Source organism: Pituophis catenifer, unplaced genomic scaffold (assembly GCF_029215685.1).
Source record: "Pituophis catenifer annectens isolate HBS135680 unplaced genomic scaffold, rPitCat1.0.hap2 SCAF_5, whole genome shotgun sequence".
Taxonomy (NCBI): Eukaryota; Metazoa; Chordata; class Lepidosauria; order Squamata; family Colubridae; genus Pituophis; species Pituophis catenifer.
In genome coordinates this window covers 95,009,695-95,034,695 of record NW_027256885.1, presented here as the reverse complement: position 1 = coordinate 95,034,695, position 25,001 = coordinate 95,009,695, and the positions used below count along the sequence as shown (strand labels likewise).

At 47.4% G+C, this 25,001-nt stretch overlaps 1 protein-coding gene across 2 annotated transcripts in view; it reads right to left on the bottom strand.

Annotated features, from left to right (window-relative positions):
- Window positions 1-1,316: 1,316 nt before the first annotated feature.
- The window catches only part of CDK13 (cyclin dependent kinase 13), a 340,708-nt gene continuing 317,023 nt past the window's right edge, over window positions 1,317-25,001 (bottom strand). For both annotated transcript variants that reach the window (XM_070944377.1, XM_070944378.1), the window contains exons 12-14: window positions 4,966-5,165; window positions 3,207-3,773; window positions 1,317-2,293 (exon numbers count right to left, since the gene is read on the bottom strand). In XM_070944377.1, coding sequence (XP_070800478.1) covers window positions 1,437-2,293; window positions 3,207-3,773; window positions 4,966-5,165 — 1,624 coding nt within the window. In that variant the 3' untranslated portion in view covers window positions 1,317-1,436. The remainder of the gene's footprint in view (window positions 2,294-3,206; window positions 3,774-4,965; window positions 5,166-25,001) is intronic.

Genomic DNA, 25,001 nt, shown 5'->3' with positions numbered 1-25,001 from the left:
CATGGCATAGGACCTGGGTATTTGTGGGACCGCCTTCTGCCGCCGATAGCCTCCCACCGACCAGTACGCTCCCACAGAGAGGGACTCCTCAGGGTGCCATCAGCCAGGCAATGTCGGCTGGTGACCCCCAGGGGGAGGTCCTTCTCTGTGGCAGCTCCCACCCTCTGGAATGATTTGCCCCCGGAGATAAGAAGGATATCGGATCTCCGGGTCTTTTGCCGTGCCCTGAAAACTTTTCTTTTCCATCAAGCAGGGCTGGCGTGAACCCCCCCCCCCCCTTTTTAGTTTTTTAGTTGTTTAGCTTTTAATCTGTCAATGGGTTTTAATTAGAATTGTTTTATAATTGGGCCAAAGTATATAATTCTTTTAATAATTTTAAATTTTGTATTGTTATGTGTTTTAGTTTTGGCTGTGCACCGCCCTGAGTCCACTAGGAGAAGGGCGGTATACAAATTGAATTAAATAAATAAATAAATAAATAAATAAATAAATAAATAAATAAATAAATAAATACTAGCCTGTCAACTGGATAATCAGTTGGAAAGTTTTTTTTCCAATACGGTCATTTAAAAACATTTTAATACAGAGAAAACATAGCCAGTGACCTCTCTCTACAGGGAAAGGCTTGACTCCTTCCCAAGAAACAAATATATAATGCCAGAAAGCATCTTTGAAAGCCAAATGCCAGGTAGATGGATATTTTACTACAGGGGTCCCCAACCCCCAGTCCATGGCTCGGTACTGGGCTGCGGCCCATTGGGAAGTGGCCGCGCAAGTGGTCGGCAAGTGTGCGAAGCTCAATTTGTGTAAGCGGTGGGCGCGTGCACAAAACCATCCCCTCCCCACTGCCACCACCGGTCTGCGGAGCCAGAAAGGTTGGGGACCACTGTTTTACTAGACCAACAATTTTGAAAGTAAATCAAATCAATGTCAAAATATCTATAAAACAGTATCAAGAGAGACTGTTTTTATTGTCTGAAAATGAGCATAAACACCTTCCACAGATAACACTGAGAAGCAGTGCAAAGACTTCTTGACTAAAGGCAGTTTTGTAAAAAGAAATGCCAAATAAATCAGTGCCCTGCTTTGCTTTTGGTAAAATGTTTACATAAAAGTTGGTCCTAACTTTAAAAAAAAGCAGTGTGCATAGTTCACTTAGTAGTGTGGCTTAAAAAGCTGATGTCCCTACATTTAGCACTGACTTAAAACTGCCAAAATATGAAATTTATAGCTAGAATTAGAAAGATGTACACTTAACCCCAATTTTCAGAATAGCATGAATTATAAGCAATTTTCTATTGTATGCAAGACCCTTTTCTGCATAAATATAAAGCTGTTAATATTATTCAAGTCTGTTAGATTGCTGTTTGAAATCACAGCCACAAAGATTTTCCAGATATAAATGATGTGCCTGGGAATGGGGGAGAGACAGATGTTCAATATGGAAATCCTCTGCCTCGACCTCTGCCTGCTGATGTATTAATATGTCCCCTGTATCCTTGTGAATATCCAGAACCTTGGGCAGGAGAAGTCCAAGTTTGTCCATGCATTTGGCAGGCCCTGGCAGGAGGTTCTTGCAAATTACTTCCATAGCAATAGTTCTGCATCTTTGAAGACAAAGAATGAGAATGAGTACTTTCAGACCCAGTCCTTCCAACTGTATCTCCACCGTTTCCCAGTACTGTGATGGGACCATGGCTATATTCAAATCTATGATCCTTATCTCCACTAAATAGCATGGGACCAGTGTTGAGGTAAATGTTTCCATAGCCAGTTACTGAGCTATGAAATGGTTCTGAAAAGGCAGGAGGTGGAAGGGCACTACTTGAATGAGATGAAGCAGTATTATAGATCTCCAAGGGTTGAACATCTGGATTTCCAACAAAATTTGCCCTTTCTAATGTCCCAGGTGATACACTTCCTATTCCATCACTACTACTGTACTGGGCAAAAGAGAATGTAGAAGATCCAAAACAATTTTTATAGTCTGGACCTTCTATAAAGGATTCTCTTAACTGGAACTCCACATTAGATGTTGCTGGCTTCTCAGATGTTTGAGCCTGGTGATGAGCAAGCAGCTGTAAAAGAGCTGCTTTTACTCCAGCGTGAGGATCCATTCCTGAAGAGCTAGCAACTGAAGGTAAGTGTTGGTTCGTTGTCTGGTAATCAAGGTCTTCTTTAGTAACTGGTGGTGGTTCTGGTGGTTCAGGGGGCCGTTGATCTGGAGGCAAGATAAGATGTTGTTCTGGTGTTTGAGGCCTCATTTCAGGGGGTCTCGCCAAGTCATCTTGCCCTAAATTAATTTTGAAATAATTTAGAATGAAATCTGCAAGTAGAAATTAATTTCTATAATAATATAGAATATTTATTAAGTGTTAAAGGTTTGGATCCAGAGAGGTCTTGTGTGAGCAAAAATATTTCTATGTGTGCTTTTCTGTCACAGCACATGCCCTCCAAAACAACATCCTCCCAAAGATTCATTTGGCCCCACCCTGACCTTGTTTAAAAAAAGCTGTCTCTTTTCCCTGGCCTTGAACTAAAGTGGGTATTATATGGCTATTTTTAGAGTTGGGGGAAGGGGGACTGGGAATGTTTCCAGATGCCTGTTGTTCTTTAGTTTGCATTACTTTAATAAAAAACACTCCTGCCAAATTTCTCCAACTTTGTTTCACAGCCCTTTCTGACCTATCTTGAAATTCTTCCTGAGACTCTAGATTTCAGGAGCAGCTGGAAAGGCACATGGGAGTTGAGGGGAGGAATCAGGATAGTTGAGGTGTATGAATACCATTCTGCTCAATTTTCTCTAGAGCCAATCCAGAGTGTGATCACAGAAATGCATCAATCCTCTATCCACAGTAACTGGAAAACCTATCTGTAAGTTTATCACAAATAACTAACTAGTAGGCAAGTGTAAACTATCAATGAAACAAAAATAAGGGAAATCTATAAATTCTTAATATATATTTTATTTGGCACTACAGGAGTTACTGAAATATAAATTAATCTTCATTACAGAATATGATACTTTAGTATGCCACTTAGTCATTAGCGACTGAAGCAGCCTATAAGTCTAAGTAAATCACCCAGTACCTCTATATCTACCTCCAACTGTTTGATAGAAGCAACAGTAAGCCTGACATTCTCAGTCATATACTGTACATTCCCCACCTGTCTAAATATAATTTTCCCAATACCAAAACTCATACCTGCACATGCATATAATGATTTAATAAAATTGGGATAAATAGATGCTGGTAATTCTGCATCTTCCCAATTGCCAGATGCAGGTGTACTTGGCTCTGGAGGCTGCCTGGGCTGTAATGACATATCATTTCCTGATCCATTCTCTTTTTCTTCTAGGAACTTTTGTTTTTGCTTCAACTGTTGAGCCTTTAATAACTGAGATAACAAAACTGTAAATGCACTCTGCAAAGCTGCTTGAGTAACTTCTGTGTCAACTTTACTTTGGATTAATGGAGTGACTTGCACAGAAAGCGGTGGTGTTGCTGTTTGTTTTAAATGGTCCAGGTCTGGTGAGGGAGGCAGTGGTGGCTTAGGTGGTGGTGGTGGCTGCTGTTCAGGTTGTTTTTCTGCCACATCCAAAATGCCAGCTAGATGATTTATTTTATACAGCTGTTGCTCAGTCTCAGGATTCATTTTAATTTTCAGCATTTGAGCAAATTGTGCCATATTAATGCTAGTTTTAGACTGGAGTAGGTTTAGAAGAATTTCCATTTCATTTTGGTTTAGTGGCTGACCACTACCTGCTTTCACTGAAAATAGAAAGAAAAACAGAAAGGAGGCACTTAGTATGTTCATATTTAATATCCAAAGCAAAATTAATTTGACTATGACCCACTTCAGATGACTACTTAAACAGTGGCTAGATATAAAGAATCGTCTTGACTTTTTCTCAGTATGGAAGAATGAACATTTTGCTTTCAATTTAGAACCATAGTTTAATGTACAAACAATCTTTTAAAATGAGAATAGCTTTCACTGTCCTCCCGTTCACCTGAAAGTTCATTGTCTCTTGTTCGCAATAAACTACAGTACAGATAAAGTGATGCTATGTATCTATTCATATTTTCCAGCATTCACAGGCAACAAACATGTAAAGCAAACTTGAAAAATACTGTAAAATTAATTAGGAGTCACATAGATATATGTATATATCTTTCACAATTCTCTTTCTTAAACAAGAATATACAGCACTGAGTGGAGAGATTGAGGGAAGAAACCAAGAAAAGCATAGTGAATGTATTTTTGAAAGTAGCAATGAAGGAATGACTTTTCAGGAAAAATGCTTTTGCAATTACTACACTGCTGATACAATATAAATTAAGAAGTATTATCAACCTGTTATGAAATATTAGGGATGCATCATCTTGAGCTCATAATAACTGGCTGTTCTGACCATAATGGAAGCATTCTGAGGTTGAAAATGGCCTTGTTACAAATGCAGAACACATAGTTTAAACTTGAAATGGATATTTCAAAGCAGAATCACTTCTGGGATATTAGAATGGATTATGTTATGTTTTAAAAAAAATATTAAATGGCTATTTTGATCTCAATATATTTTGAATCTGAAATGTTATTCATTTCACTGGGAAGGGAAATCTAGGATGGAATAAAATTGGAGATGTAAGATAAAGTGGAAAAGTAACTGATAGGAAAAGAAAGAAAAGAAAAAAAGTCCAGTTTAGGGGTTTTACAAAAAATAAGATTCCTATTACAAAAAGCATTACATTAACCAGGCAAATCTATAATAGCACACACCAACTAATCTTCAGCCTAATTGTTAAACATCTTCCAGGTTTTGAAAGCCAGATCTTTGGGTCCTTTTGCACTTTATGCCAATTCATTTCTTTTCCAGTGCTTCTTTTGGTCTGAATGACCTCTCCTGGAAAAAATAACGGGCATCCTGAAGTTATATTTGGTAAAGAATAAATGAAAAATTACCAAGTGCTATGTTAGAGTTGCCCTGCATCTTCAGTTGTGAAGAGGTCTGAAGGCCCTGAGGGGTGTTGGTTCTGCTATCATCCATCCCAAAAGATAAATCCTTTCTTGGAATTTTAGTTGCATCATCAGTCATGCCCATTTGCTTTTGCCTTCTACGTTTCTTACTCCACAGTTCATGGCAATCCTGCCATAAAGGAAGGCTTTAAAGAAAAGAGAATATAGTTATTCAGCACAGAATGTTTACCACAAGGACCTTGTGAGACAAAATTTTAAAAGATGGTCACAAAAGAGTTAGAGCCAGTGTCTGTGAAAGAGAGCTCAAGAAGTCATCACCTGGAAGCAAGAGAGACATGTCAACATTGTATCAGGCAGACCAAACTCCTGTGTATAGGAAAAGAAACTCCGGGGATTAGAGAAGCAGATTCCAGAAGAATGAGAATGTTGGGTGGACAAGTAACTATTTAAAGGGACAGCATATAAATAAAATGAAGCAAAGCAATTAGTCCAGCTACTGGCAAAAGACCTGAAACAAAAGATTCCAGTGGAGCTTCTCTATCTGGACAGAGGACTCCCATACTCTTGGGCTAGATGTTTGGTGAAATCTGAACTGCAAGAGCTACATGAGTGAAAGGAGGAATGAGTATGTGAGTGATAATGAGGACAAAGGATGTTATTCTTCAATAAAGTGAGGTAATCTACAGGACAGTGTGCTCATCACTTACTGAAAGATTCTAGCTGCAGTTCTACCTACTGCCTTTGGAAAATTAGAGAAAGGAGTTCCAATAAATGATGCATGCATCATCATAAAATCCCATCTTAACCTTAGCTGTGCAAAATTAGTTCCTACAAGATACCCAGTCACTGTCACTGAACAGTTGATCAAAGCAAATGGGAGAAGCTTCAGTGAATCCTTGGAGATCAGAGAAAAAGGAGAATGCTTGACTGTAAGTGGAACTCATAAAACCATAGGTCTAGTTGTGTAACACTTGGGACAGCAGTTAAGACACAGGAAATGAATTCCACGACTTGAAACTAAATTTGGAGACAAAATGGAGTTGATCATGGTTCCGTCATTTTCAGTTAAATAAAGATATGTGGGCAAAACCAAAACTACTTGCCAGATAGTTAAACTTATTGCTGTTTTTAAATCCTTTGCTTTGAGAAAGTTACATTTTACAATTGTTGTCTCTATATATTCTGTTTTTAATTGTGTTTTATTTTTCAAGCAGGTTGCCAAAATACAAAGGTGTGTACTGTGTAGGGAATACACATTACAGACCACTGCTGGGCTGTAGACTTTTACAGGCAAAGAAGTATATTTTGCTGCTATGTTCATGTGGTGTACTGAAGTGAGTCCACTTCTCAGGAGATTAATTTTTTAAAAAGTTTTTTATTTTTTTATTTTTTATAAAAATGTCAAATCAATGCGTGAACAGTGTGGCACCTGGGCGCCATACATTTCAATATAAACAAAACTGATCAGATTAAACATTATTATTACATTCAATCAATTTATGAAATTCCCATAACAATACACAGGTTACAGTCTATCATTATTCAATTATTCCACCTATTTCTCATTATTACTTTCATTTTATTAAATAAAAATGTAATACATTAATATTCCCTTTATTTCTGTCACTTATTCTTGCTTTTAATCGTATCACCCTATGTTTAAAAAGCTTTTTCTTTCTTTCCTGTCTAACTTCTAATCATGTCCCCTGCCTACAAAGAGAAAAAAAGAAAAAAAAAATAGAGAGGGAGTGATAGGGAAAGACAATTCAAAGCAGCAACCGAGAAAAGGAATCATCCATCCATCATCTCTTGCCTGCTTTATACTTTAATTGCTATACTTTAAGGGATAGAAGGAAAAGCAAGTCAAAACAACAATAAAGAAAAAAAAAGAAATCATCTACCCATCGTCTCTTGCCCACTTCGATACTTTTTTTTTTTTTTTTGCTTTAATCTATATGCTGCCCTTCTCCGGAGACTCAGGGCGGCTTACAATGCATTAAGCAATAGCCTTCATACTTTTGTATATTTATACAAAGTCAGCTTATTGCCCCCACAATCTGGGTCCTCATTTTACCTACCTTTGAAAGGATGGAAGGCTGAGTCAACCTTGAGCCTGGTGAGATTTGAACTTGCAGTAATTGCAAGCAGCAGATGTTAATAACAGTGCTTTAGTCCACTGTACTACCAAGGCTCTTCAATTGCTATGCTTTTTTTTTTTTTTGACTTGCCTCCCCCATTCCTCTCTTAAGTCTCCATCTTATATTTATTTTTTGGATGTCCAATCTAAGTGTTCCTCCCACCTCTACCCTCTTCCACTGCCTATTTTCTAGAATTTTTACCGAGGCCCCTGCCTCCGTTTCAAACATATCTTCCAACTCTCTTAATACTGTATGTTTTCCCCAGGTTTAATTCATCAATCATTATTATTTTTGTTATAATCTCATCTTCTTCCTTCTTTATTTCTTCTTTTGGCTCCTCCCTTTCCTGGGCGTCTCGGTCTGTAGTCATCATCCCTTGTATAGTGTTTTCCATTTTTTCCATAATATCCTTAAATCCTTTGTCCATAATGTCTTTTATATTTTGATAAAGTAAATCCATCTCCTGGACAATTCTATTCATTTCTCCTTCTTCAGTATCTTATTTTATTTTTTAAGAAAGTTGATCTTTGTCCAACAGTCCAAGAATTATTTATTTAGTCTTTAAACTACCCTTCAAGGAGTACACTTGTCCCAATTCTTTATATCTCAAAAGTTAACACTCAGTTCCATTCAAGTAGTCCCAGAGGTTATCAAAAAAACTTTTATATCCTCTTTGCAAATTCAATCCTCTAATATAGTGTTCAAGTGTCTCTTTACTTAAATCACTTCCTTGTAGTTTCCTCTTTTGTCAGCAGGTGGCACTCTCTGTTTAAATTTCAGTTTACTAGTCCATTGTCGTTTGGATTGCACAACAAATATAAAATCAGAGTAAGTTTTTTATATAGATAATCCCAATTGTTAAATTGGGTGAATGAGGACGCAGCAAACCAGGCAGTGAGTGACAACAGCTCTGTTTATTAGGGTGAGAACCCAGCGACTGACCTAGGGAAACAGCTCCCTTTATATACCTTGCAGCTGTGGTGGTCAGCCAATCAGCTGAGGGTCAGTTAATTCAAACTGCCCGCCAAACAAACCTATTTACATAACACTCCTCCCCTCCCAGAAGTCACTTTGGGTGTTATTTGCATACAAAGTCTTTCAGGTGACCAGGGCGTGTATGTAGCCTGGTCGACCTGCGCAGTTCAGTCGGAGGGGCAGCGTCGAGCAGGTCGGAGGGACTCCCTGTTTCTCCCTGCTCCGCCAATGGAACCTCCGAGATCTCCTCGTGGGCGGCGACTTCTTCGGCTGGCGGGAACTCCTTGCTGGGACGGCTCCGGACACCAGGATCGTCAGCTAAGTCCTCCGCTGCACTTGGGCTTGACTTAGTTTGTTGTTCTGGCTGGTAGTCAGGGAGCGGTTCGTTGAAGTTTTCCTCGGCGTCTGTTGCGATTCGCCTTCGCAGTTGGTCTATGTGCCTGCGCCAAACTCTCCCATCCCCCATGTCTACCCTGTACGATTTGGGCCCCGTAATCTCCGTGATTGTCCCTGCTTCCCAGAGTGGGCCCTTCCCGAAGTTTCTGGCGTGGACTGGAGTCCCTATGGTGAACTCCCTGAGTTTCCTCTCCCCCCCCCCTTGAAAACCTCAGGGGAATAATTGGGATTTAGCTATACAGTACCCCTCGGAGCTTCCTCCCCATGAGTAGTTCTGCCGGGCTTCGGCCTGTGGCTGTGCAAGGCGTGGAATGCTGGGCTGTTAGGAACCGATCTATCCTTTCCTGCCAGTCTCTGGGGCCTAGGCGTGAGAGGGCCTCTTTGGCCGTTCTTATGAATCTCTCAGCCTGTCCATTACTAGCCGGATGGAACGGGGCCGAGAGGACGTGTCTGACCCCCAACTCCGCTAAATACCCTTCAAACTGTGTGGCCGTGAACTGAGGCCCATTATCTGATACTAAGATGTCCGGTAACCCATGTGTAGCGAATAACTGCCTCAGTTCCCTAATAACTGCGTCGGTGGTAGTGGCCTTCATGAGCTTAATTTCCAGCCACTTGGAAAAGGCATCTACTACGACCATGAATGTCTGCCCGTGAAATGGCCCCGCAAAATCTATGTGGATTCTGGACCAGGGTCCCTTGGGTCTTTCCCACTCCCTCACCGGTGCCGTTGGTGGATCTGGCCTAGACTCTTGGCAGGGCTGACACCTCCCCACCCACTCGTTAATGTCTGCGTCCATGTTGGGCCACCAGACGTAGCTCCTGGCTAGTCCTTTCATCCGTACAATTCCCGGGTGCCCCTCATGCAACAGTGTTAAGACCTTTTCCCTTAGGCACAAGGGAACAACAACCCGTTCGCCCCATAGCAAACACCCCCCTTGCATTGTTAGTTTGTCCCGTTTGCCCGCGTACTGTTTGAATTCCCCGCTCCCAGTCCTTTCCGGCCACCCCCTCGTCACCCAACTTGTGACCGTCCGGATCATGTGGTCTTTGTTGGAGGCTCTGGCTACCTCTGCTGATGTGATGGGCCCCGAGTCCAAAATGTCTATCAGTAGGATGGGGATGCCGGGTGTGGGGTCGTCCAGCTTGTCTGGTAGTGGGCAGTGGCTGAGTGCATCGGCGTTTCCCATGTCCGCCCCTGGTCGATGTACCAGGCGATAGGAGTAGGCTGCGAGGAAGATGGCCCAGCGTGTCATCCTGGGCGATAGGGCTGCCGGTGTTGGTCGGTCTCCCGCGAGGAGACCCAGGAGCGGACGATGGTCAGTGATCAGGTCGAAATCCCTCCCGAACAGGTATTCATGGAACTTCTTGACTCCCGAGACGGCGGCGAGGGCCTCTTTGTCAAGCTGACTGTAATTCCTCTCGGCGCTTGACAGAGTTCAGGAATAGTAGGCGATGGGCGCCTCTAGGCCATTCGGGAGTCTATGGCTCAGGATGGCTCCCATGCCGAAAGGGGATGCATCACAGGCTAAAACAAGGGGAAGCGTTGAGTTGTATTGAATCAAGAAACTCTCGGCTGATAGCAATTTCTTGATATTTGCAAACGCCCTGTCCTCGGCCTTCCCCCAGGTCCATGTGGACTTTTTGGCTAACAGTCTGTGTAGGGGTTCAGCCACTGTTGCCTTGTCCTTTAAAAAGATCGCATAAAAGTTAAGCAGTCCCAGGAACGCTTGTAGTTCCGCCTTGTCTTTAGGGGTGGGGGCCTCTTGGATTGCCCTGATTTTACTTTTGGTGGGGTGTATGCCGGTGCCATCTACTCGGTACCCCAGGAACTCTACGGAGGGGACAGCGATCATGCATTTGTTACGTTTGACCCGGAGTCCAGCCTTTCTGAATTTTTCTAACACCATTCTCAGCCTCCCCCCCAGTTGTTGCTCGTCTTCCGCCGTGATGAGTACATCATCGAAATAGGGGACTACCCCGGGAATCCCTTGCAGTAGCCGCTCCATCGTACTTTGAAAAAGTCCGGGGGCTATGCTGACTCCGAATTGTAGGCGCGTGCACTTGAAGGCGCCTCTATGTGTTACGATAGTCTGTGCTTCCGTGGTAGCGCCATCTACCGGTAGCTGCTGGTACACCTGTGCAAGATCTAGTTTGGCGAAGATCTTGCCGGGGCCCAGGGAATGCAGGAGGTGGTGCACGATTGGGACCGGATAAGTGCTCTGTTGCAGGGCCTTATTAATTGTGCATTTATAATCAGCGCATATGCGCACTGACCCGTCCGGTTTCACGGGTGTCACAATCGGGGTCTCCCATTTGGCGTGGTCGACTGGCATGAGCACCCCTTGCTTTATTAGCTTGTCCAATTCAATGTCTATTTTGGGCTTTAGGGCGAATGGCACCCTCCTAGGCTTTAAACGGATTGGGGCAACATTGGGGTCGAGGTTGAATGAAATAGGGGTCCCCACATACTTGCAAAGCCTTTCGCCGAACACGTCCTGGAACTCCTGCATCAGGTCGTCCCTCAGGGTGCTCTGGATGTTCCTCACTCCGGTGAATCCCATGCCCAGGGCTCGAAACCAGTCCATGCCCAGGAGGCTGGGGAGCTTGCCGCTGATGATGGTGAGAGGGAGCTTCTCGCTGATCTCCCCATATCGTACTTGGAACTCGCCTATTCCCTCGACTGGGATGCGGTTCCCTTGGTAGTCCTTAAGCCGGCGTCACTGTGGTTGGAGCTGTCGCTTGTGTGTGCTGGGGATGGCTTCCTTGAGGTTGGCCCACGACATGATGGGTATGGGGGATCCCGTGTCGATCTCCATCTGGCACTCACGACCCTCGATCTCGACTGCGGTGTAGGTCTTCTCGCCGGGTGATGTGCAGGTCTGGCTGATGCGGATGGTGTAGGCCTCGATGTCTTCGATTTTCGCGCCCTTCTGGTTTCCGCCATCTTTATTGGATCTCTGGCACGGCGCCCTTTCGGATTGGCTGGTTAGGCCACGTGGTTTGTGGCCCTTCGCTTGCTTGGCTCTGCAGACTCGAGCGATGTGCCCCTTTTTCTTGCAGAACCGGCAGATCGCGTCCCAGAATTTGCAGTTCGGCCGGGGGTGGGGGCCTCCGCAGCTGGCGCAGTCGTCTCTGGGTCCCCGTCGGTCCGGCCTGGACTGCTCGGTGCGGTAGACTTCTCCCTCGGACTCCCCTTCGCTTTCGGTGCTCACGGCCTCACGGTGTACGGTCGCCAACCTCTGCGCTGTTCGGCCATGGATGGTCCCCTGCAGTCTTTCGGCGGCCTTCACGGACGACTCTTGCACTCTTGCCTCATCTAGGGCGATGTGCAGGGTCAGGTTCGATCTCGTAAGTAGCCTCCTTTGTAGCCGGCCGTCTCTCACTCCGCAGATTAGTTGCTCTAGGAGCATCTCATCTAGGTCTCGGTATTCGCACTGGTTTGCGGCCTTACGCAGGGTGGCGACGTACTCGCTGATCGACTCACCGTCCTGCTGTAGCCTCTGCCGGAACTCATAGCGTTGGACATATTTGGAAGGCGTTGGGGCATAGTGGTCTTTCAGCAGAGTCTGTAGCGTTGACCATGATATGGTGTGGACCGAATTCGGCTCCGCCAGGGCTTCGGCTGTGTCAAACACTCGCGGTCCGCAGTGGCTCAGGAACAGGGCCTTCTTCCTTACGTCCGGTAGTCCCTGCAGGTCGTTGGCCACCATGAAGCACTCAAACTGGGACATGTAGGACCCCCACTTCTCCTCCTTGGGGTTGAAAGGCGCTGGCGGGGTGTAGGCGGACATCCTTCGCGATTCTCCTGTGCTCCGCTCGCTCGCCTGGCTGGATTCTGTGGTCGGCTTCTCTCTCGGAACGTGATTTCAGCTCTTTTCGGTTGTGGCTTCAGCTCTTTCCTTGGCTGCTGGCCTCAAAATCCCACCTTCGTCGCCAATGTTAAGTTGGGTGAATGAGGACGCAGCAAACCAGGCAGTGAGTGACAACAGCTCTGTTTATTAGGGTGAGAACCCAGCAACTGACCTAGGGAAACAGCTCCCTTTATATACCTTGCAGCTGTGGTGGTCAGCCAATCAGCTGAGGGTCAGTTAATTCAAACTGCCCGCCAAACAAACCTATTTACATAACACCAATGTTTAAAAATACCTTCCCAGTAGCGCTTCTTCCCAGTTTAGAAGTCTGTTTATTTCATAATCTGTTGTTTATTCTCCTACAGCTTTCATTTCCAGTTAGGTATTTTTTTTCAAAACGTCCCAAAATGCTTAGGCGCCGCTTTAACACTCAATTCTGGGCAAATAGTTCTGAGTTATTTCTTGGGGTTCAATTTAAGACAAAAGAAAAATCCTCTCCCCCAGTTCCACCACGGCTCACCTTCTCTCCAGCACCAGTCATAGCTTTTATTCTTCGGTTGTCCCAGCTTTGTAGCAGCCATCTTTGTGCTGCTTCTTCTTGCCGTGGTTGACAGGAAAAAAAACCCCCGGGCCAGACAGGAGAGCTGCGACTCTCCCCTGACCTCACAGGGTGCTCCTCTTTGCTTCACCGTCCCTTCAGGGCGGCTTAGGATCCCTCCGGAGCCCACAAACATGAAGAATTCAGCACAGGGAGTGTGGAGACCCGTTCCTCTGTGTCTGTATTGCAGTGATGTCAACCGGAAGCCCCCAGGAGATTAAATTTGTTAATATCCATAAAGAAAATGTCCCAAACTTGTTCTCTTGAGGACTGTAGATTTACTTGGGACTCTTCTTTCAATTGAGCTGGAAGGCTTATATTTAAACCATCTTCATAGTAGGCATTGTTGGTGTCTGATTTATATTCCAAAATTACAGTTAAGTCCTTTGCATTGTCCAATACTTGTGGAATAGCTTCAGTGGTTTAGTAACTTTCTGGACATAATAGCATCTTTGAATTACCATATTTTTCGGACTATAAGACACACCCCTCCCCCCCAAATGTGGGTGGAAATGTCTGTGCGTCTTATAGAGCGAATACTGTGGGGTGGGAGGGGGGTTGGTGCGGCGCAGATCAGCTGTTGTAGGCGGCAGGAATTGCCACTGCCCATTGGCGGTGAATTGGTGGTGGCGGTGGCAAATGGGCGGAAGCAGCAAATGGGAGTTGGCAAACGGGCTGCGGAGGCAGAGGCAGAATTTTTTTTTTCTTGTTTTAGAGCATAGGTGATCTATAAAGTAAAATCTTTTTTTTAAATCCCTCTCCAGTATAATGGTTTGTACCTAGACAAAACTAGATAAGGGTCAATGACATTCAAGGGGGTTGGATTTAGTTCTCTTGTGGCTATGTAAGGATTGTAAACTGATGCTTTAACTTCTCTCCCTGGCTCTGCCAGTCTCTCTCTTAACATCCCCCCCTTCAAAACAGCCCTCACCTTAACAGAATAGCAGAGCTGAAAGTGACCTTGAAGGCCTTATAGGCCAACCCCCTGCTCAGGCAAGAAACCCTATACCCGTGATGGCGAACCTATGGCACGTGTGCCACAGGTGGCACGCGTAGCCATATCAGTGGGCATGCCAGCTCAGCTCTGGCGTGCATGTGCGCGCCAGCCAGCTGATTTTCGGGCCTTCTGGGCCCACCAGAAGTAGGGAAACAGGCTGTTTCCTGCCTCTGGAGGGCCTGGGGGTGGGGGAAGGCCCGTTTTTCTTTCTTACCTGGCTCCAGTTCCTCTCTATGCATCTGCGGAAGGTGAAAACAGCCTTTCCCACTCCCTTGGAGGCCCTCCGGAGGCCTGAAAGGGCTCATATCCCAACTCCCGGTGGGACAGGAAGTGACGTTTTTTGCTGTCCCCAGCCTCCAGAGACTCCTAGAGAGGCTCTGGAGGCTGGGGACAGCAAAAAAGTCACTTCCTGTCCCACCGGGAGTTGGGAAATGGGCCCTTTCAGGCCTCCGAGGGAGTGGGAAAGGCTGTTTTCGCCCTTCCCAGATGCATAGAGAGGATCCGGAGCCATGTAAGAAAGAAAAATGGGCCTACCAGGCCATCGCGTGCCAGGAGCTGGGGGGGGTGTTGCATGCGCATGCGCAGGGCAGGGCGCATAGAATTATGGGTGTGGGCACACGCGCAAACCTCCCCCACCCCCCTCCTCCTGGCACGCGATGGCAAAAAGGTTAGCCATCACTGCCCTATACCATTTCAGACAAATGGTTATCCAATCTCTTCTTAAAAACTTCCAGTGTTGGAGCATTCACAACTTCTGGAGGCAAGTTGTTCCACTGATTGTTCTATCAGGAAATTTCTTAGTTTTAGGTTGCTTCTCTCCTTGATTAGTTTCCACCCATTGCTTCTTGTCCTACCTTCAGGTGCTTTGGAGAATAGGTTGACTCCCTCTTCTTTGTGGCAACCCCTTAGATATTGGAACACTGCTATCATGTCACTGCTAGTCCTTCTTTTAATTAAACTTGAGATACCCAATTCCAGTAACTGTTCTTTATGTTTTAGCCTCCAGTCCTCTAATCATCTTTGTTGCTCTTCTCTGCACTTCTTCCATTGCATCTTCAAAGCAGCCCTCCCCTTTAAGGTGTTGCAATGGTCTACTCAAAGCCCAGACCTCAACCTGACTGAAATGCTGTGGTGGGACCTCAAGAGAGCTGTGCATAAACAAATGCCCACAAACCTCAATGAACTGAAGTGATATTGTAAAGAAGAGTGGGCCACAATGAAGTGAGAGACTGAGCAAGTCATACAGAAAAAGTTTACTTCAAGTTATTGTTGTAAAGGTGGTTCTACAAGCTATTGAATGATAAGGTGTACTTAGTTTTTCACACATGGCTTCTCCATTTTGGCTTTCTTTTTGTAAAATAAACGATGACATGGTGTAATATGTCATGTGTTGTTGTTCGTCTGAGGTTGTATTTACCTACTTTTAACAACTGCTCAGGACCAGATGATTTTTACTGTGTCCTGATACATAAAACCATAGAACTCAAAGAGGGTGTACTTTCCTTTTTACATGACTGTATGTAATTGAAAGCAAGTTCCAATATATGGTTTTGTGTTTATGAAGTTGGTTTGAAAATGGGAGTTGGTCCTACCTGAACGCCATTTCTAGTAGAGCTGGTAGAGAGCATCCAGAGTGGGTAGTAGCTCTATGTTCTGCATGGAGACCGAGCACATGATCTTCATTTGCATCTCTGGTTACTCCCTCCTCGCCTGGTGATTCCCCAGTTCGGCGAAAGTCAAGCGATGCATAGACTTGTGACCTGTAAAATAGTAGCCTCTCCCGAACTGTGGACCAGACATTAGTAAGGGTGGGGCTGGATGCTCTCTACCAGCTCTACTAGAAATGGCATTCAGGTAGGACCAACACCCATTCTCCCTAGAGCTGGATAGAGAGCATCCAGAGTGGGACATACCAAAGCCGGCCTGTCCCTTTAACGGGTGGGTAGCATCTGGTCCTAAGCCCCCCCCCCCCCGCATTATGGACCCTCTGGAGGACTCTCCTCCCAAAAGCCGCTTCCACCGAAGTGAAGGTGTCCAACTTATAATGCCAAATGAATGGTGAGGGGGAGGACCATGTGGTGGCTCGACACACCTCCTCAATGTTTATTGGACCCGTGTCCCTCCTGGTTGGTACTAGCCTCCCGGGAGGTTACACGAGGCTGGCTCCAGGGGATTATAAGTGCTTCTCTGAGTGAGGGTGCCTTTCCCGCTGCCTTGAAAGAGGCGGTGGTGAGGCCCCTCCTCAAGAAGCCTTCCCTGGACCCGGCTGAATTAGCCAACTACCGTCCGGTCTCCAACCTTCGTTTTGTGGCGAAGGTTGTTGAGAGTGTGGTGGCATGACAACTGCCCAGGCACCTGGATGAAGCTATCTATCTGGACCCGTACCAGTCGGGCTTCAGGCAGGGGTACAGCACAGAAATGGCATTGGTCGCGTTGGTGGATGATCTCTGGAGGGCTCGGGACAGGGGTTGTTCCTGTCCTAGTCCTGTTAGATCTCTCAGCGGCTTTTGATACCATCGACCATGGTATCATGCTGCAGCGGTTGAGGGGGTTAGGAATAGGGCACCTTTTTGCGGTGGTTCTCCTCCTTCCTCTCCGACCGCTCGCAGTTCGTGTTGACAGGGGGGCAGAGGTCAACTTCGAGGCGCCTCGCATGGGGAGTGCCGCAGGGGTCGGTCCTCTCGCCCCTTCTGTTCAACATTTATGTGAAGCCGCTGGGTGAGATCATCCGTGGTTTTGGGGTGAGAGTCCACCTGTACGCTGATGATACTCAGCTGTACATCTCCACCCCAGACCACCCCAACGATGCCCTTGATGTAATGTCTCGCTGCCTGGAGGCCGTGCGGGTCTGGATGGGGAGAAATAGGCTCAGACTCAACCCCTCCAAGACTGAGTGGCTGTGGTTCCCGGCGTCGCGATATAGTCAGCTGGTGCCATCGCTGACTATCGGGGGCGAATCGCTGGCCCCCACGGAGAGGGTTCGCAACTTGGGCGTCCTCCTGGATTCACGGCTGTCTTTAGAAGAGCACTTGACGGCCATGACCGGGAGGATTTTCCATCAGGTTCGCCTGATTCGCCAGTTGCGTCCCTTTCTGGATCGGGACTACTTAAACACGGTCACTCATGCCCTCATCACTTCCCGCCTGGACTACTGTAATGCTCTCTACATGGGGCTCCCCTTGAGGAGCACCCGGAGGCTCCAACTGGCGCAGAGTGCGGCTGTGCGGGTGGTTATGGGAGCAATGTGGCGCTCCCATGTAACACCTCTCCTGCGCGAGCTGCACTGGCTCCCGGTGGTCTTCCGGGTGCGCTTCAAGGTTTTGGCTACCACCTTTAGAGCGCTCCATGGCTTACTGATGGTACTTCACCCCGAAACCACTGATGATCTCGCCCAGCGGCTTTACATAAATGCTGAACAGAAGGGGCAAGAGGACCGACCCTTGTGGCACTCCACATATGAGGCGCCTCGGGGTCGACCTCTGCCCCCCTGCCAACACAGACTGCGACTGGTCGGAGAGAAAGGAGGAGAACGCCTGCAACACGGTGCCTCCCACCCCCAACTCTTCCAACCGGTGCAGCATGATACCATGGTCGATGGTATCAAAAGCCGCTGAGAGATCTAATAGGACCAGGACAGAGAAGCAACCCCTGTCCCGAGCCCTCCAGCCTTTTCCGTGCTGTACCCGGGCCTGAAGCCCGACTGGAACGGGTCTAGATACGCCGTTTCATCCAGGTGCTGGGGGAGCTGTCGCGCAACCACACTCTCAACAACCTTTGCAACAAAGCGAAGGTTGGAGACCGGACGATAATTCGACAACACTGCCGGGTCCAGGGAAGGCTTCTTGAGGAGAGGCCTCACCACCGCCTCTTTCAAGGCGGCGGGGAAGTCACCCTCACCCAATGAATCATTTATAATACCCTGGAGCCAGCCTCGCGTCACCTCCTGAGAAGCCAGCACTAACCAGGAGGGACACGGGTCCAACAAACATGTGGTCGCATTCAGTCTCCCCAGAATCCTGTCCACGTCATCAGGAGTCACAGGATCAAACTCATCCCAGATAACATTCTCAAGACCTGCCCCAGTCGTCCCCCCTGAACCTACCCAGTCAGAGTCCAGATCTTCCCGAATCTGAGTGATTTTGTCATGCAGATACTGTACAAAATCCTCGGCTCTACCCTCCAAGGGGTCCTCCCGCGCTCCCTGGTGGAGTAAGGAGCGGGTGACCCTAAACAGGGTGGCCGGGCGATTATCTGATGACGCAATAAGAGCAGCAAAATAATTACATTTTGCTGCTTTTATCGCCACTAGGTAATTCCTAATATGAGATCTTACCAGTGTCCGGTCGGATTCGGAAAGGCTGGCCCTCCAACTGCTCTCTAGGCATCTTTTCCAGCGCTTCATCTCCCTCAGCTCCTCAGTGAACTAGGGAGCCAGGTGAGATCGGCGCCGGGTCAGAGGCCGCAAAAGGCACGACCCGATCCAGAGCTCCAGCGGCCGACCTATCCCAGGCAGCCACTAGTTCTCCAGACGAGGCGTGTGCCAGAGCCTCAGGAAATGGCCCAAGCTCCATCTGGAACCTATCAGGTTCCATCAGGCGCCTGGGGCGGAACCATCTTACTGGCTCTGCCTCCCTGCGGCAGGGTGCAGCAGTTCAAAGGTCAAGGCGAAGGAGAGAGTGATCTGACTATGACAAGGGCTCGGTAACTATATCCCCTATCTCAAGATCACTCAACCACTGTCCAGAGACAAAAACTAAGTCCAGCGTGTTTCCCCCCGTGTGGGTAGGGCCATGAATTAGCTGGGTCAGGTCCATAGCTGTCATGGAAGCCATGAACTCCCGAGCCACCTCAGACGTCTCACCCACGGACGGCAGGTTGAAATCCCCCATGACCATAAGTCTAGGGGTATCAACCGCCACCACGGCGATGACGTTGAGTAGCTCAGGCAGGGCTGCTGCCACATGGCAGGGAGCCAGGTATGTGATCAGCACACCCATCTGAACCCCATGACCCCACTTCACAAGGAGGGACTCACAGCCGGCCATCTGAGGGACAGTGGCCTCCCTCGGTCTCAGACCTTCTTTAATGATAACCGCTACCCCCCCCCGCCCCTCCCCTGTGTCCTCGGCTGATGAAATGCATGGAAACCTGGTGGGCACATTTCTACGAGGAGGACCCCCCCTGGGGCCAACCAGGTCTCCGTAATACCTGCCAGGTCCGCTCCCCCCTCCTGCACGAGATCACAGATGAGGGGGGCCTTATTTACTACAGACCTGGCATTGCACAGCATCAGCCGAAGGCCTGGGCCCTGAGGAACTGAGCAACCTGGGGAACGGGTGGAGCCTTGGGGGCCGGAGCGCGCTACTGCTCGTAAACAGCGAATGCGCGCTCCCCTAACATGATATGGCCCCCTGCTCCTGCCGTATCTGCCCCTCCCACTCACAGAATTGATGTTAAAAACACTATCTGGATAAGCTCTGACCCCCCCCTCGACCCCGGGCCCCCCACCTCCCATACTGCACTTCATAGCCAGACCCGACCCTCCCCTTAGTGGGTTTTCCCCCATACCCACAACCCAATTTCTAATCCAACCCTCCCCCCTCCCGGAGCCCCTTAAAAGATTAACTAAAAATTTAGATAAAAAACCCCTCAACCCCCTCTTTGCGGCATGCCACCTCTCTGGGTTCCAAAACCCGTCATCGAGGTAGGTTGTTAGGATATGGTTTGAGCCTAACTATGTTGTCCAGGCAATATAAGTGTACTGTTACTTTATCTGTATATGTATTATGTGGCTTTAATGCTGAGTCATGCTGTAATCACATAATTACTGGTTGTAAGAATATTTAAGCAAGGTACTGCAACGTGTTCAGTTGCTGCTATGATATGCTGTTGAGAGGTTGCTGCTATGATGCTGCTGTTGATGATAAGCTACCATTGGGAGGAGTTGTTATCTGCTAATTATCATTGGATGGATCTGCAACCATCGTGGTTTGTGAACCAGAGTGAGTTTGTTATTCTAACCAACTACTGTTTGTTGAGTAAGAAGATTCTGTAACTACTGGACTGATTTACTGGCAAAGACTTGGAATTTGTTTAAAGACTATGAAACTGTTTTTCCACTATAAAGTAAGCTTTTGATAAACCAGTTTGCATATCTCTTATTCATTGCTCTCAGCAACGTTTCACTGTGCAATCTACTCTGCTGGTTGGTAACACAACAACAATAACCTTAACATAGGTCCTCGATAACGTGGGGGGCCAGGCCTGCGAGAGGGGGACGTCTCGCAGTGCAAGAAGTTCAGCGGTCGAGTACATTCACAAACGGAAGAGGTGAGGATGACCTCTGGCAGAGTTCATAGCGTCTAAAAGTCCTGAGGACAGAAGGCAGCAAAATTTAAAGATGTGGGAAACTGAACTCCACTGTCCTCCCACGACAGTGGAGAGAGTCTTATGCCATTACTGCATATCCAGGGGGTGTTCCTTCCAGGCATCCTCTCATGATGCGTGGGCAGGTATAGTATGTTCTAGAGAAAAAGTCAGGAAACTGTCCCCTCAGGTAGGAATGGCAGTGGTGACCCGGACTCCCTCAGGGCCCATACCAAGCTGTCCATTTGTCCGCTAGTCAGGGGCAATAGTTGAAATAAAGCCGGTTCAGAAGGTAAATATATAAGCCCGGGGGCAAAGTTTGATGACATTCAGCAAGACGAAAAAAATGGCTTACGAGGCCAAAGGCGACTGGAGTGATGACCATGATAAGGCCTACACAGGCCAGAAAGGGGGGGGGGAGGGTGTGACCCAAGACAGCCCAACCATCTCTCGACCATCTCCCCACCTCTCCCACTCCCCAAGGTCTTTGGCCATTTGTACCCCCAGTCTGCAGCCCCCAACTCAAGGGGGGCCTCTGGGTTCATGCAGGAACAGGCCCACAAAAGCCAGCTCCTGACAGGTCCAGGCTGTCAGCCTCTCACCATATCGTCTTTCAATAATAATAGTCGACTGCCGCCCCCTTCAACCAGGAACAGTCGACACCGCGTAGGCACCACCGCCACTGCCGCTTCCACAAGGGCTCCCACCGCGCTCCAGAAATGCTGGGGGCTTTGAAGGAAGTGTAGTCGTGCCCATGGGACTATAGAGATGCACAACATCATTTTGCCGAGGAGCTGTGACAGGAGTGATAGAGGAACTGCTCTCATAGCCGTGATGCGCTTGGCTAGTTGCTGAAGACTGTCATGCTTCTCCGGAAAGAGAGGGAGACTTGGCATGTTGCTGTGTCTATTAAGGCTCCCAAACGGAGCAATTTGGTCGTTGGAGAAAGGTGACTTTTCTTGTGGTTTATGGAGAAGCCATGATCTTGAAGCACTCTTATTGTGGCTCGCAGGCCACTCTCTGCCTGACTGGCTGAAGAGGACTGGATCAAAATATCGTCCAGATAGCATTGAACTCTGATTGGGACCAAGCGCAGATGGGTCACCAGAGCCACCAATATCTTCGTGAAGGCCCTCGGTGCTGATGAGAGGCCGAATGGCATGGCTCTGTACTGATAATGTCTGTCTGAATAGGCAAAGCGAAGGAACTGCCTGTGTGCTGGTTTGATTGGAACATGAAGGTATGTTTCTGTTAAATCTATTGAGGTGAGGAAGTTGCCCTCGTGTGTGCTGTCCAATATTGATTTGAGAGACTGCATTTTGAATTGTTTGAACTCCAGACACTGGTTCAGGCGCTTTAGATCTAAAATTGCCCTCCACCCCCCAGAATTCTTTTGGATCACAAATCGAATAGAACCCTTGTCTCTGCTGTTCTTGAGGGACAGGTTCGATAGCTTGTATCTCCAGCAAGTGCTGGATCGCCGTCTCCATCAGGCGCCATTTGGAAGCGTCCCTGGAGACAGGGCATCTGAGAAAAAATTTTGCGGGAGCGGAGAGAAACTCCAGCGCCAATCCTGATCTCACCGTGGTGAGTACCCATGTGTCTGAAGTTGTGACCTCCCACTGATGGAAATGGAGGCTGAGCTGGCCACCTATTGGTGGCACGGCCATGCAGTCACTTTGCACGGCGGTAAGGGTGACTTCCAGCCCCCCAAAAGGGCCGCTTGCCCTGAGGTTGATGTTGACTCCTGAAATGTGACCTGTCGGGAAGCCTATCCTGGCAGCTAGGGTACTGTCGTTTAAAGTGCTGATAGTCATGACCCAGGTCAGGGGCCCGAAAGGACTGCCTCCTATAATAAGGAGAGGGCTGGTGGTCCCCCTGTTCGTAAAGGGAAGGCATGGCTTTGCCCTTGCACCTGGTCTCAACCAGGATAGGTTTCAGAACTTATCGAAATAATTTGTCGCCTGTAAAGTGAGCCATAGCCAATTTCCATTTGTTTTTATTGTTGGCCTGCCAGTGCTTAAGCCAAAACAGGCGACGGGTAGTAATTGAAGATGCTATGGACCGTGAAGCGAACTTAGCCACATTCAATGTGGCATCCGCTGAGAACTCAGCAGCAGCCATTAATTTATTAATATCTTGGTGTACCCTCAGATCTTCCGGTGGAATGCATTCCTGCATCTGGCGAAGCCAGAGCAGGGAAGCACCGTTGAAGAATGAAGCCGAAGTGGCAGCTTTCACCGCCCAGGCAGCCACCTGATGGGACTTACGTAATGATAATTCAGCTTTCTTGTCATCAGGTCTCAGGCAATCCATTGCATCAGTTGGAAGCAGAGCAACTGATGTCAGTGCTGCCACCGGCTTGTCCACCGTGGGTACCTGTAAATTTTCAGTCAAATCTGGAGCCACATTATAGAGCTTCTGTTCAGTTCTGGAAGGGGGAAGCCCTGCCCCAGGATTGTTCCATTGACGTTTGCGTATGTCTGAAAATAATTTGGGTGGTGGAACCACCTCAGCCTCAACTGCTGGCTCTTTAAAGAGCACATGACCAGAACCCCCCGGGCTGGGAGCAGGGTCTGGGGGGGGGTCACTTTGCTCCTGGCTCTGTTTAGCCTTCTGGAGCTTGGCCAGCTCTTTCTCCAAGGCCTTTTGACACCTTTCTGTGTCTTTTTCGGCCGATTTGGAGCCCCTCTTGCCACTCGAAGTGGCTGCCTGGCTCCTGGTTGTTGCCCCCTTGGCAAGCCCTCTTGTACCCTTTCTGGGCCTGCTGGCTGGTGGAGGCCTGCGCGACACCATTTACCCCCGCAATGAAGGCAAGCCGGCTCACGAATGACTGAAGCTGCCGCGGCTCTAAACATGCTCCCACACGCTCCTGCCACCTCACAGTGTGCCCAAACTGGGCACAGACTGATTCCCCCTCCACCCTCCGGCGGGAATGCCTGGGCCCCGGCCCTAATCAATGCCGGTCTACAAAGGCCTTACCGCTTAATTGCTGTTGGCAGGGACCTCGGCTGTGGAAAAGCCGGAACAAGACCGCTAGCCAGTGGACCAGCTAGCGGCCTAATCGCCGAAGCAATCCTCCAAATAAATTAGTAATTGTTTCCAAGCTCACGCTTAGTTGGTCACAGAAAGGTGAAGCCGCTCGTTCGATCACGTCTGTCTGCGATGAAGACTGAGCTGAACTGGGGAATCACCAGGCAAGGAGGGAGTGACCAGAGATGCAAATGAAGATCACGTGCTCAGTCTCCATGCAGAACATAGAGCTACTACCCACTCTGGATGCTCTCGATCCAGCTCTAGGGAGAATGGGTTTTTCTTCCTTTTTCTTCTTTCTTTTCTTTTTCTTATGTATAATGCTTAAATAATTGCTAAAGTTTGTAACATATTATTGAAACTGAATTTCAAAGTATGTATGTTAGTAGGAAGCTAAAAAAAAAGATGTATTAGAATTTGACATTAGAAACTTTTTAAATGAAAGTTTAGAATTTCAAAATGGATATAAAAAATTTTTCCCTTTAAGGTTAAAGAACATGAAAGAGTATAGTGAATGTTGTTAATAAAAATGATAGTCTATAACAGGGGTGTCAAACTGGAAGCCCGTGGGCCAGATGCGTCATGCGCAGGCCACGCCCACCCCAGCTCCACGAAAAAAACTTCGCAAAATGTTACGTGACAGCAACTTGATGCCGCAAGTTTGACACCCGTGGTCTATAAAGATCAATAAGTCTAATTAGAAATACATATTACCTCTCACAACAGGGAAAAAAAGAAAAAAATAGATTTGATTAAGATGATGAAGTACATTGTTTTAAACAAAGAGATTTTATTTGATTCTGTTTCTGTTGCTCGATATAGGGAAAAAAAAAGAAATTTAGAATTGTAGTTTAAAGATTTAATAATTGTGTAACTTATAGAATTGGCTTGAGTGAAGTGCAAGTAATCAGGAAATCCAGGCAGTTCAAATGAATATAAAAGTTTATTGCAAGCTTAAGCTCTCTACAAGAATCTGAATTTAACAAAGAATCAAAGCAAATTGGCGGTAGTTAAGAGTCAATGGAATTCAAGGTGGGCTGGACTTAAATCTCTTGTGGGCGCGAAGGGACTAGAGACTGATGATGCATTTGACCCATCCCACGGGGTCAGCCTGGGCATCTCCTATATCACCCACCCCTCCACCTTGGCCCCCCTCTTCTTCCATGGGTTCTTTTATGTTGCTTTGCCCCTCCTGCATTGTCTCTTCAAAGTCTGACTTCTCATGGGAACTTGGCAAGGGTGGAAGGGAAGCAGTCTCAAAGGAATCTGCCTCCCTCTCCTCTGAAGGAGCTGGCGAGCCAGGTGGTGGTTGCTGTAACACAAAAACATTGTTAGAGGTTCCCTCCCCTGCCTGGGAGTTGAAGGCCAGATGTGGAAGGCCCATCACTGGTGAGTGTGCCGCCTCACCCTGGAGCAATACAGAGGGGATGGTTAATCTCTTCCTTGACAGGTTCCTCAGGTGAAACTGGGTGGGGGTAGTGGGAGCTTGCTCAGGCGTGGCTTGTCAGGGAAGCGCTGGTGAAACTGATGAACTAAATTAGGGGCATGAACATACCGTGCGCTTTCCCAGGCAACAAGGTAGCCTTTCCAATGAATCAAATACTGAATGCCTTTGTCTCTTTTCCTAGAGTCTAGGATCTCTTCCACCTCATATGCTGGTTCTC